The sequence below is a fragment of the Xiphophorus hellerii genome, chromosome 8 (genome assembly GCF_003331165.1).
Source record: "Xiphophorus hellerii strain 12219 chromosome 8, Xiphophorus_hellerii-4.1, whole genome shotgun sequence".
NCBI lineage: Eukaryota > Metazoa > Chordata > Actinopteri > Cyprinodontiformes > Poeciliidae > Xiphophorus > Xiphophorus hellerii.
This window is the reverse complement of record NC_045679.1, coordinates 3,509,260-3,523,084: the sequence shown is the minus strand read 5'-3', so window position 1 is coordinate 3,523,084 and position 13,825 is coordinate 3,509,260. Positions and strand designations below refer to the sequence as shown.

Genomic DNA, 13,825 nt, shown 5'->3' with positions numbered 1-13,825 from the left:
TGCAGCCTCCATCACCGACGACAGAGGAAGGAAGAACTGCCTTCGGCTCAAGGTCTTCGTCAGGCCCCAAAGTGAGCAGCACGTTTGTTGTGTCTGTCGCCACATTTTCTATTCTGTTTGCAGTTTTTTTCGCTTTAATTCAGCTCGTGATCTGGCTGCTGTGACGACTGACGTGTCTAATCTTCAAATCTCTCTTTCTTTCCTCTTTGTTTTCTCAAGACAATTGTGTGAAAAACTCTGGGAGCTCGCAGGAAGGAGTCGAATTTGACGAAAACAGTCACAACTCACTTGAACCCAGAGGTTAGTGAGAGTTTACTGAAAAAACTGACTAGATTTGGACGGCTAAATGTTTTTTTTTACCAGTTTGGCAGATTTATATAACAGAGCAATAAAGCCAAAAATATATATATAAAATTACAAGAATAAAGTCATATTATGACAATAAAGCCATTATATTACAACTTTATTCTCCAAATATTGAAAAATTGGTCCAAAATACCACAAAGTAACCCGATATCTCAAGATTAATCTCAGAAATATTCTAGATAAAACTGAATTTTTCTCTTTTTTCTGTGATCTTAAAATTTCTGGGTTTTCTCGGAGGAAATTTATTCCTCCTTTTCTTTCTATCCCAACATTTTGAGGATATAATCTCAGAACATTCCTAGAAAAAAACAAGGACATTTTTTAAAAGTCCCAAAAGCACCAAAAAAAAAAAAACTCAGAAATTTTCAGATTAATCCCAGAGATTTTCTTGGAAAACAAAACAAAGACAAATATTTTCTAGAAGAAAAAAAAACTCTGAAATTTAGAAATTTTCTGTGATTAATCTCGAACTTTCTTAGAAAAAAAGGAGTAAATTTCCACCAAAAAACTATTTATAACAGCCCTGACAAACTGTCACATATAGGAATAAAGTTGTAATATAAAGAGAATAAGGTCACAGTATTATGAGAATAAAACAATAATGTTATTACGGTTTTTTTCTCTCGTTAAAATAGATTTTATTATATGACTTTCTTCTCATGATTGTGACTTTGGAAATTTACTCCTTTGTTTCTATCTACAGTGTTTCTAAACCAGTCGCATAAAGTCCCAGTAAAATGTGTTAAAATATATTTTTCCAAAGCTCTGTAAGTGTCCAAATATCGTAAAACTGTTAACAGGGAGACAAAATGTCAAGGTTTGTTGCATAATTGGGTTTTAGTTGAATGCAACATTTAAAACTCAAACTACCAGTAAAAAACAAGCCAGGTTTTAATTTAAAATGTTTTTTTTTCTCCTCAGATGGAATCAATCACGAGTCGCCGGAACCAGCCAGACAAGACGTGAACGCTGCCGGTCGGCGACAGTTTTCCATCCTGCTGCTCAGCTCTGCCCTGATGCTCCTGGCAGCCATTTTGTCTTTATAGCGGCCGAGTCGCCTCACCCGGGGAAAGGACTGTCCTGATTGGACCACAGCTCGCCGCTCTACACCTCCCTCTTTAAGGAGCACTTTTTAAAAAAGATCAAATTAAAAAATCCTAATCTCTGAGAGGAGAAGAGACTTCAGCAAGTGAAGCCTTTGCTTGTTCTTGTCGACTTTGTGACTCTTCGGGGCGGAAGAGCCTCGCTGTAATCCACAGTATGCAGATACTTCACCGTTATTTTGAAAAGCGTTCCCACACGGGACACCGTCTACACAAACGCGACACTAATTAGCTCGAGTAGCAAAGAAGCACAGCAGGATCCTGGGAAAAAAAAAAGTTTACAGACATTTTTTCTCTCCCGTTCCTTTTCGTTTTTTGGGAACTTGGTGTCACTTCGTTGCGGGAGGAACAATGGAGGACGCTGCTGCTGTGATGACTTAACCTTCCTCTCAGGTTAGAAAGGACGCGGACTGTGGAGCCGTTAGAAACAATATTAAGGAAGCACTCATCTCTTAGTGTTTGGACAGAATCAATTTAATGATCAATTAATGCATTTCTTTGTTTTTTTTTTATTTACCATGTAATTGTAGCAGCCAACACGGGTGTACAGTAAAATATTTGAACGGAGAGCAGAAGCGAACAAGGAATTTTTCCAGGCAAAATGTTATTTTCCTATTTATTGTGAATTCCTTGTGCTTTTTTTCTGTTCTGGTTTAGTCTGTAAGTACAGTTAGAACGGCAATAAAAACAAATACCCGTCACAGGATGTTAGCTTGTATCACACTTAGGTTTGGAGGAAAAAGAAAGGAACAAAAAAGAGTTTGTCTGTTTTGGACCGATCACATGTGATGGAGCTAGTTGTTTTTAACAAAAGTCTAGGAAAAGAAGAAGAGTTTGGTGTGCATCAGGGTGTAGAAATGGAGTATTTGTGTTTTGAATTTGCCACTGGCGAATGTCACGATCGTAGTTTTGCTGTTACACTCTTGTTTTCGTGGATCACTATTTACACTGCTATTGTAAATACGAGCAAATTTTAAATTCAGGGATGTTTCCGTGCCGAACATGAGATCAATAGAAGGAAAAGCTTTTTATGCCAATCTGGAGGGAAATTCCCCTTTATTATTACAAAAGTACGGAACTCAGCAAGGGCCAACTGCCAAAAAAAACAAAAAAAAGATGAAGGTGAGGAAATAGTTTAAACTATTGGTAATTTGCTTATTTTGCTTTCACAATCTAATATTTTTAAAATAGTCCCCACAAAAGCACCCAACTTCTCAAAATGAGTAAAAGATGTCTAATAAATAAAACACATAATTTCTGTAAAATGGTTCAACATATAATTTGGTTGAATGATCTCAGTAGAAAACTGATGAACGTTAAGAAATAAATGTTTTTCTAAATTGTTGGTGCAACTCTAACAAAAATAATGTGAGAAATTCACCTTGAAAAAGGATTACGGTACCCAGTTAGTGCCAAGAGTAAAAATTAAAGTCATAGTAAGATCCCAGTAAGCTGTTTAAATATTTTCACTGATGGATTTTCTATTTTTATTTTCCCTCTACCAACAAAAATATTGATGTTTCACAAATTAAAAGTTTAATATCTTTAAAATAAATCACATATACACTCCTTTCCACAATTATTAGCAACACTAGTAGAGTTGAAACAGTATGTTTTTGAAATTAACCTATTTTTGCACTAGCACAACTTCAGCTTGAACATTTCTGAAACCTCAAGCTTTTCATTTTGGCACATTTTTGAGTCTTGGAGAAAATAATCAATGTTAATGTTTTTGTAATATAAATAAGTGCTGGAACAGGTTTTGGCATTCTTCATTTTTCTGACAAACAATTTCTGGAAAATTCCCTTAGGCAAGTTAAAAAATATGGAACTCAGTTAGTGCCAGATGTTGAAGTGATTTTAAAAGTGGGGAAACTCAGATCAGATCTTGAGCAGATTGCTTTAGTAAGCAGTTTGGACAGATTTACTTAATTTCACTCTTATTTTTTATCTAAAAAAATATGTTCACTGAGGTTTAAAAGTTTAATAGATTTTTGCCTTGAATGGCCCTATATTTGAAATAAACCACAAATCCAAACACTGAAATAATTGGCTCTTCTGGTAAAGATGCATAAAAAATAAATTAATTGTATTTTTTGCAGCATAATAATCTGATACTAAATAGAAATTTCAGAAAAATAGATTGGAGTGAAAATCTTTAGTTGGGATTTTTAAAAATGATTTGCAAAATAAATAAGTAAATCTAAATAACTGGAGCCAAATAATTATTATTACCCTTAATTATTAAAATTATTGAATAAATGAAATGTTACCTGATTTCCAAAACCATAAATGTCTTTACTGATGGATTTTCTATGTTGTTATTTTTAGTGTAGAGAGCTATTCATACACTGCAAAAACATAACATCTTAATTCTGGTCTAATTTCTAGCATATTTGAGATAAAACAAAACTAACAAGAAACTTTTCAGCAAGATATGAGATTACTTAAGTAAAAAAATCCTTAATATTGATGAAACAGTTCTAGTTCTATTGGCAGATAATTTCAACCCATTTTCCATGTTACTGGATCAAAATTACTTGGTAAGATTTTGTGTTTTTGCAGTGTATGTTAATATCCTCAAAATATACTTCCCACAAATATTGGCACCCCCAACAAAAATATTGTTTTATTTTTACATCTGGCACAACCTGGGCTCCATACTGGGTGAGATTTATCAGTGAAACGGCGAAAACAATTTACAGCGCAGGCAGCAGCGTTGCGCATCGGGTTGCCGGCTGAGCGATTCGGTTTCTGTCTTTGATCCTGGGTAAAGTGTCGTCTGAACAGAAAATACACCATGTACCCCCGCGTAGCGGTTATTTCTGGAATGAAAAATTGACCCCCAGAGAAGAAGGAAAACACAGAGTGTGGTCGACGCAATCCGAGCCTCGACCCGAGAGGGAAAGCGAGGGAGTGAAAAACGCGTGGAGATGGTTTCACTGCTGCGCTCCATTCACATCCAGTCAGCTGGAGAAGCACAAGCGTCGAGTTAACTGCTTTCTCCAGTTTTAAAGTACAAAAATAATCAGGATTTACACTGAAAATCAAATAATCAAAATGTAATTAGTCACTGGGAAGTTTTGATTAAGATTAGCATATGTTTTAATTAACACATTTTAAGGAGATCATTTTGTTTTTCAATTAAGTGTGAATTTTTTTAAACTTTGCATTAAAAAAATACAATTTAACTTTTCAAGATCATGTTTTAAAATGATTAAAAGAGAAGCTTTAATTAAAAAAATAATAATTAAGATGTCAGAATAATTTTTACGAGAATGTAATTATGTACCATATAGTGTAAGATATGTAATAATTACAAGTCTTGTTAGAATTATAACATTTTTCAATGCTTACAAACTTTTACAAAATAGCAAAATAAACTTTTTTTATCCTAATTTTAAGTGAAAATTGTTTCTATAAAAGTTTTGAGAAATGTCCTTTGTGAAAGTTCAGTTTTTCTATTATTTAGAAAATCAGGGAAATTCCCATTGAGGAGTCAAGCTAACGTCTAAACTTTAATTTTTCACTTTTGTCAAAGTAAAAAATGGTTTTCATTTTCTGTTTCATAATCACTTAATCTTGCTATATATGTTTCTTTTTTAAAAAGTAGAAACACAAATTGCTCTAAGTTTGTGATCCGATACATATATTCATTAGTTTTCATTTAGCTCTACTAGCTAAACTGGTTACTGAAATTGAGTGTAGCTATAAACTAAACTGTCGCTAGCTGTAAGCTAACTGTTAGCTTGAGCACATATATATGCTTGGCTAGTTGCTAAGCTGAATAGCTTTTATTTAGACTCCTAGTAATTACCAACTTGACTTTAAAAACTATTAATTTGACACTCAGTGTAATCACTTACTTTGATTAGTTAGCTAAACTGATGTTAGCTTAACTTTGATTTGCTATTAGCTTGATGTTGACTAGCTAGAGCAGCAATAAGCTCGGCATTAAGTAGCTGTTAGCATGATTTTAACTAGCCCCACCAAGCATATTAGCACAACTCTAAGTAGTTGTTAGCTAGATTTTTATGGCTATTAGCCCAAACCTGAGTAGCTTTTAGCCTGATTATATCAGAACTTGACTACCCCAATTTGATTTGCTATTAGCTTGATGCTGACGAGCAAGCGCAGCAATTAGCTTGACTTTATGTAGCTGCTAGCATTATTTTAGCTAGCTCTTATCAAGATATGCTATTAGCTCAACTCTAAGTAGCTTTTAGCTAGACTTTGATGACTGTTAGCTCAACTCTGAGTAGCTTAGAGCCTGATTGTGTCTTAGCTTGACCACCTCAATGAGAATTTCTCCTTGATTCTCTTATCTGAAATAACATTTACCAGCTTTCTAGTCCAAAGACAACAACAGTTCAACACAAACCCATTTTAGAAACATTTACGTTTAATTTATATCTTTAATTTTTGACCGAATACTCAAAACTGTTTATCAAAGGGAAAAAATTTTCCAATTCCCACCCGGAGGAACACTACTGCTCCAAAACTCAAACTTTTCATAAAACCCTGCCTTCTTTTTTTAAAACTAGTAAATCAAAACATTCATAATGTTTGGTAAGCTGAAACTGATGAGTAAAACCGCTGGAGTTCCAATTTAAAATGTAATTCAAGATCTCTTTACTAATACCCTTCAGCGAACGACATTTGGAGCTGATTTTGTTTGTTTTAACTGGGTAGAATTATCGCCTTCATCCGTCAGCGACCTGATTCTGGATTTTTTTTTTCTCTTCCTCACATAGTTGGCAAAGTTGTGTTACTGTTTGGACTCAATTTAAACCCAAGGGGTGAAACTAGACCACTGTGGTATTCACTTGAAAAGACGAAACATAATCATTTAATTCATAAACTGATGTCACGATGCTTCAAAAACAAAAATGGAGTCAAGGAGGTGAAATAGTTGAGTGACTTTTTCTGTCGAGACTTAACATTATAAATATATCTCGGGTTAATGATCGCCTCCAGTGACAAATACCAGTTGGATCTTTTCCTGGATACTGTGTATCCCAACGGTTAGTCTGTCGTAACCCACTCTGTATCTTTCAGCACCTCTTTTTAAGGACGACTCAGTCGACGCATTAACAATATGAACAAGTTTGATACCGAACCTGCCGACTTTCATTTTGTATGTCTTTTATATAAAACAAGAAAAACAAACAGCCTCGTATCTGTAGATATGTTTGTCCAAATAGCTGATGCTCGTCCGCGTCAGACATGCAGTATGGTGGCGTTGCAATCATTGATCGCAGAACGCCGAGCGAAAAGTAGCTGGATCTGTCCAACTGTTTCTGTTTTATCTTCACATTCACAGGGCCATTCCTAGAAAAATAAAGTTACAAGAGTAAAGTTGGAGTATTACAAGAATAGTCATCATATTACCAGAAGAACGTTTATGTTTTGTGATACTGCAACTTTATCCTTGTGTTATTTTGATTTTATTCTCGTATGACTGTATTCTCTTAAAATTATGACTTTATTCTCGTAACCGTGTTTTTTTAATTTTCTGTGCATGGCCCTAAAAAGGTTTATAAGTCAATTAATGGGTTGGATTTCATTGGTTTCTGCATCAAATACATGTTTTATTATGAAAATCTGGAAGGTGAAAAACGTTTTCTGATGGACTTCTTCTTCTCTGTCACCTGATTTAGGTACCTTGTAGCTTCGACCACCTCCTCCTTGTTGTTCATTATCTGTTCTTCTTTATCTAATTATCTGATGTGTGTTTTTGTCGGTGGGAACATTTTTGCTACCACAGAAAGACGTGGCTGTGGCACAGAACCGCACACTTGTTTTAACGTTGTAGTGACTGAACCTTGTGCCTAAACGAGCCCCGTCTAAAAACCCCTCTAATGTTTCCCCTGTTCCGTCTCTCACCAGACTTTTCTACAGAAACGCCATGTCTTTGTAAATACACGTGTCGGAGCAGCTATGACTAACTGAAAGAAACAAAAAAAAAAGGTTTAATAAATACTTCTTTGTGGTTGTAATTGCGGTGTCTGATCTGTTTCATTAATCTCGCCGTGGAGTGCCGGGTTGCCAAGTGGAAAAACGTCCAGAGTGTGTGATGTTTGTCTTGGTTGGGTCTGGGGGTTGAAGTGGCTGTACAGCTGTTACCCTGTAATCTGGGGGTAATTTGCAGACTGGAATAACAAAAACAGAAGTGGCTTGAATTAATCTTGCGGGAATGTGCAGCGCTTCGGGGAGTTCTGCCAAGAAAACGCCATCTCACGCGGTTTTGTTGCTTCTCGCTCCGGTCTGCCTCCTCTGCTGTCGGCTCCAATTTTTCACCTGCGCTTTCCGTGTCAAACCTCCTCGTTCCTCCCTGCTTCATCCGACTGGAGGTTCTTAAAGATGGGATTGTGTTTAACAAGGATCAACACAAATATGATGACGAATCATCAGGAAGTGCTCTGGAGCATTCTGGTTATTGGTGGAACGTTTTTCCCCTCTTTAGAGGAACAGCTAGTGGGATTGTGCACCATATTGAATGTCGCTACGTTTACACCTCAGGTCTTTATGCTAAATTGTGATTTGTTTTTTTTTGCAAGGCCTTCATTCTGCTAATTAAATGTGACCACAATTGGACAAACCGCATGCATGTAAGAAGAACATTGACGTCAAACATCAGCACTTTGTTTACAAAACTAAAAATGGACGGAGGTGTTTAATGTTACGAAATCATAAGACGAAGGAAGCTAACGAATAGCATCGACCTTTTGTGATCCATTGACTCTGGACCATCTGCTAAACCTCGGTCTCGGTTTGGTTGAAGTGAACTCTGGTTCGGTTTGAATGCATATGTGAACACCAAGAGGACTGGAGATTGCTGCTATGGCAGGAAGTGAACTACAGCGCAGGGCATTCTGGGTAAATACAACTAGAACAAGAGAAATCCTACAACTGCTAAAATTTGACACTATTTTTGTTTACATTTGATGAAGAAGAAAGTGTCTTCTTCAGAGGATTTCATGTTGTTTTCTTCAGTGGTTCTTGGTGCAGCGCCCCCACAGGCGAGGAGGGGAACAGGTTGCTATACAGAGGTTGTAATTTTGGACCCCAACAACCGAGTTTACCGGAATATCAGTAGTAAAAAAAACTCCTTAAATGTGTTTTCACACCAGCCCTGCTCAGTCCACTTTACTCAAACTCTGCTTTGTTTGCCCAGAAAGCCCGGTTCGTTTGGAGATGTGCGGAAGCATAATTTAACTCCATTTTGGACCAAAAGCCTCACCTACAAACCTCAGTCTCGGTTTGGTTGAAGTGAACTCTAGTGCGGTTTGAATGCGTATATGAATGCCAAGCGGACCAGAGACCACTAGTGGATTATAGCTCAGGGCATTCTGGGTAAATACAGCCAAAAACAAATTGCTGTTTTGTCAAAATCTGCCGCAATTTGTCTGCAAATGTGAATGAAAAAGGACACAAACCTTTTCCTCACGGTTTACTTCATGAAATCTCTTTGTCCAAAAAAACTGTTTTTCTACAATAAGAGCCAAAAACCCAAATTCAGCCCCACCTACAGACCTGCACATGGACAAGCATCTATTCCTGTGTTTTGGCTCGTGTAGATCTTGTGCTCCATGCTGTCAGGTGGAAAACTGTGGGAACGTTTCCTCCTGGACTTCCCACTGATAACCAGCCTCCTGCTATCTGCAGCTCTCAGGGTCTGAGGAAGTAAATCTGTCCGCCCTCTCGCTTTCCCTCTCGTTTCCCATCTCCTGTATCTCCTCGTTACAATCGGCCGTTAAGACGCAGATCTTCTCCCGTGAATCCTGGAGCGTGTTCTCTGTGACAGGATCATCTGCCGATGGAAAGATCAACCCGAGACTCGAGCAGCTGCTGATTATCCAGCAGGGACCGCTGCAGTTATGGCTGTGAAATATTCCCACATGTTTGTTTGGTCTGGGGTTACAGCTGTGTTGCGTTCAGAAGGCAAATTATCCTGTTTTTGGACAACAGGCTTCGGTTTCAAAGGAAGACGTTTCAGTGGGATCAGTAGCAGAGGAAGGGCTGTTTCCTGTTAAACTGTTATTGATGCTGCAGCACAGTTTCATTTAATATTACATTCACAATCGCCCCATTTTCCAACAGTGATTTATTACTTTTCTTTACCCAAAATTCAGAATAACACCTCATTCTAAATTCAGAATGAGGTGTTGTTTGTAAAATTACAGTAAAAAATGAACAGAAATAATTTATATTATTTAGCCCATAATAAGATCAAAACAACAAGGGTTCATATTTTCACCATATTCATTCATTCATTCATTCATTCATAAATGTCACAGTTTCAAACTAAATGTTTAGTTTACAAACTAAATGTTTAGCTAGTAAACTAAACATATAGTTAAGCTAAACATTTAGCTTCAAATATTTAACATGCTAACTAAATATTTAGTTTGCTAACTAAATGTTTGGCTAGCAAATTAAATATTTAGTTAACAAGCTAAACATTGTGTCAAACCAGATACTTTGTCAGGAAACAAAACCTTAATATTGAACTAAATATTTAGTTAGCAATGAAATACTTTGTTGCAAAGCTAAATATTTAGTTTCAGACAGTTACTAAAATACTAAAATATTTTCCAAGTCCAGTCGAACTGGATGGAGAATATCTGAAAGCATCATTTTGCTGTAAACCTAACAGGCTCTCAATTGGATTTGGGTGTGGACTTTGACTAGGCCATTCTCAGACATACTGGGGATGTAGCACCACCAACTATTCTTGAAAATACTAAAACTCTTTTCCTGAGGGGAAAGTTGCAAAAATAATATTTTTGCTTAAAATTTCTGTCTAAAAATATTGCAAACTTTTATGTTTTTTTTATCACAAATGTTGTGAAATTTGCTCAAGTTGAGATCCAAATTTAGTTTAAAAAAGCAAAAAATTTTGCAAAGTGGGATAAATTCAGTTTAGAAAACAGCAGGAAGTGATGTAATGTTCTTAAACTCATTTGCGAAACTGTTTCTTCTTTTAAAGAAGAATTATTAAATTTTTCTCATTTTGGGAAAACAAGAGACAGAAGTGAAAGTCAAACTTAAATCTGTTTCTGTTTTCCATACATTTCCTTTAATGTAGGATGAATCTCCTTGTTCCAGGTTTTAATATAAAGTTCTGGTTTAAATAAATCCAGATTTGAGGGAAATTTTCCTCCACAGAAAGCTGAGAGGTTTCCAGGTTTCTGAGTCCAGATTCGTCGTTTTCCGGTTTAGTTTTCCTCTGGTTCTGGTCTCCAGAACGTTTCGTGCTTCCCGTGTTAATTTGATCTCAGGGGGAAGAAACGCCCCTCCACTTTATTTCCCAAATCTTCCTCCATCTCCTCTCCATTCATCTGATTCCCCAGCAGATGGAACGGAGGGAAATGAATTGTTTTTCCTCTGGTTTGAATCAGCAGCCAAACGCTCCGAGTTGAGCTGGCGACCTTCGGAAACCCCGAGGATAAACTCATTTCAGAAATCATCATGGTGGCGGTGGACAGAGGAGCGAGCGGCTGTGTTACTGAACTCCCCCGTATTCCCATAATAGAGACCACACAATGGCACGGCGGCCATTTCTGCCCGCTGCCATAATGAAGCTCTATTCAGCTTTATGTAGGCCATCTGTGAGTCGACTCACAGCTAAAAATACGGAGCAAGTTCAAGGCTGAGAGCTGAATGAGACGCTTGAAGGGCAAAGAGCAGAGCGAGGATCTGCTGGCCGAGTCCAGCGGATCCATCCAACGACTGCACAGAAACAGGGCGGGGAGGGGCGACAAAATCAGCTGGGAGGTGGAAACCATCAGCTGATTGGTTCATTTTATTCACCTGGCTGTAGGCTAAATACATCCAACTGTTCATCCAACTGTTCATCCATCTTTTTATATATTCATCCATCTGAAAACTGAAACTCTGACCAGCAGTAAATCAGGAGGAGATTTCATGCTGTAATCAAACATAATTACTACAGTGAAGCATGGTATTGGCTCAGTGATGCTGTGGTTCAGCTTTTCTTCTTTGAGACCAGAAACCTGCTGCATGAGGAGGACAAGATGGCGGAGAGGAGAACCTGGGAGAAAACGTCTCTGTCTGTGAGGAACAGGACAATGAACATTCAGTTCACACTGACATGAACTTTGAGGCATTTTGTGTTTAGAAGAAAACTCTTGTTAAATTGTTCAACTCTTTTTACATTAATATGTAGCATAGCGACAACTGCAGGCTGTTCATTTTGTATTTATAGCATATTTATAATGAAAACTGCAGCCTCAGCATGAAACATGGAATTTGGTGAACGATAAAAACGATAAAAACGATGTAGACGTGCTGATCAACGTCTCGCTGTAATAGCAGCAGCTGCAGCGTTCAGCCCTCAGCGTGTTGCAGTAACTGTTACACAACAACAAGCTGAGGCACCTGGGACAGCAGTGGCAGGTGTTCGCTCCGCCCGGGGCCCCCGGGGGCCACCTGGCTCCCGCGAACGCAAACAGTTTCTGTATGGAACTACACACTTTCCAGCAATGTGGCGGCGCGGCGTCCCAGGAGCCGGATCACAGACGGGGCATCTTCACACACACACACACACCCACACCCACCCACACACACACACACACCGCTGTCGCTGAGATGAAACTGGTGCAAATAGCTGCATGTTCTCATGGCCGATTGGTGACTTTACTTCAGAAACTCACAGCTGCAACAGAAACTCATGTTGAACTGATTTCTACGTTACACAGATCAGTGAGATGCTGCTTCCTTCTCTCTGATCTGTGTAAGTTTTGTATCAGAAATGGTTGTTTGAAATGGCAACATTTAAAAGCATCATCCTCAGTTTTCCAAGAACTGATTTTATGTTTGCCGTCCACTCTGGTTTTTGGTGAGAAAAAGAGTTAATGAGCAAAAGGCAAAGAAGAAACAGAAGTTTTATTTATATTGCAGTTTAAACTCATTTTCTGTTGTGTCGAAAAGACAAAAAAAAAGAGTAAATTCCTGCCAAAAGTCTCTGAAATTTTGAGATTCATTTAAAAAATTTACAAGAAAAAAACTCGGACATTTCTGTGTCTCAAAAGTCAACAAGTTGCAAGATAAAATCTGAAATATTTAGATTAATTTCATGAATAGTCTGGAAAAAAGACATGATTACATAGGAAGCTTTCCTATGGATATTTTTGCAGCATTTCCCTTTTTGTGATTTTTTTGGATCTTTTTGTTGTTCATCTTTGTTTTATTCTTGTTCCAATGTGAACTTTCCACGTTGGGAACCAAACTAATGTTTATTCGTTTGTGTCCCGGCTGCTCTTCGTGTTTTCTGAGGAGTTTGCTCTGGTTTTGTTAAGACGCTCTGCAGAAGGAAAAAATAAGCAAACTTGTGCTAATATTGCTGGTATGAAACTCTGCAGGCCTGCATATAGAATTACATCTTCTGCTGATGTTAAATGGAAACATTGACTGTGTGGTTTCATGGAGATTTGAACCTTTTGTAAATGCAGTTCAGTTACATGTTGTTTAGATATCCAGTGGCTAATGGCGGCGGTCTGTGAACGTCACTGAAGAACGGGACTACAAGTGGAAAATCTCCGCACAATGAGGCATTGTGTGGAGATTTTCCAATAATATTTAAGTTGACAACCAAGCCCACTGCATGCAGGAAAAGGAAAAATGCTTCTATGTTCAGTCTAGTCTTTAGAAATCAATGAACAGCAATTAGGAGGCCCGACTAATGCACATTTAATGAAAAAGGACAAACACCAATTACCAGACTGGCAGCGTCTGCATGTTTTCACAAGCTCAACTGTTAAACAGAGTTTGCTGTTTGTGTTGAGACCAACATTGGTTTGGATTTTTATTTCATTTATTTTTACTGCGATAAAACGACTGAAACGTTTGTTAAACAGGAAACCAGCTGGTCAATTAAGAATGAAGGGAGGACAGAAGGTCCTCACTTCTCTGTCAGTAAATTTCTGTCTGAACAAATTTTTTTAATTGGTTTGACTTGATATTAAAAATAAATCTGAGAAACAGAATTTTAGGTTTTCATCAGTTTTAAACACAAATTATCAGATTAAAATAGTTTAAATTCATCCCTGTTTGTTATTAAAGCATTCTGAGATAAATTAACTCATTTTCTAATGACACTCCAGTCATTCATCTAAATAGCAGGAAATGTGGAGAAAAATAACTAAATTAAAGTAAAACCATTGTTATATTTCTAAATGTAACAAACCATTTTGTTGTCAGAAAAGTGAAAGTTTCACTTCTTGCAGATGTTTAATTACAAATTTAATCCTGTTGAGGGCGATAAACTGTGTTGTAGCGTGTCATCGTAAACGTTGTTGCTTAGCGCTTTAGCATTAGCATTAGCTTCTGCC

At 37.4% G+C, this 13,825-nt stretch overlaps 1 protein-coding gene across 2 annotated transcripts in view; it reads left to right on the top strand.

Moving 5' to 3' along the window:
- The window catches only part of LOC116724585 (ephrin-A5b-like), an 89,188-nt gene extending 81,720 nt beyond the window's left edge, over positions 1 to 7,468 (top strand). Inside the window, exons 3-5 of one of the 2 annotated variants that reach the window (XM_032570357.1) lie at positions 6 to 71; positions 220 to 300; positions 1,288 to 7,468. In XM_032570357.1, the coding sequence (XP_032426248.1) occupies positions 6 to 71; positions 220 to 300; positions 1,288 to 1,412 (272 nt within the window). In that variant the 3' untranslated portion in view covers positions 1,413 to 7,468. The remainder of the gene's footprint in view (positions 1 to 5; positions 72 to 219; positions 301 to 1,287) is intronic. The other variant, XM_032570358.1, reaches the window with a different exon arrangement.
- The last annotated feature ends 6,357 nt before the right edge of the window (positions 7,469 to 13,825 follow it).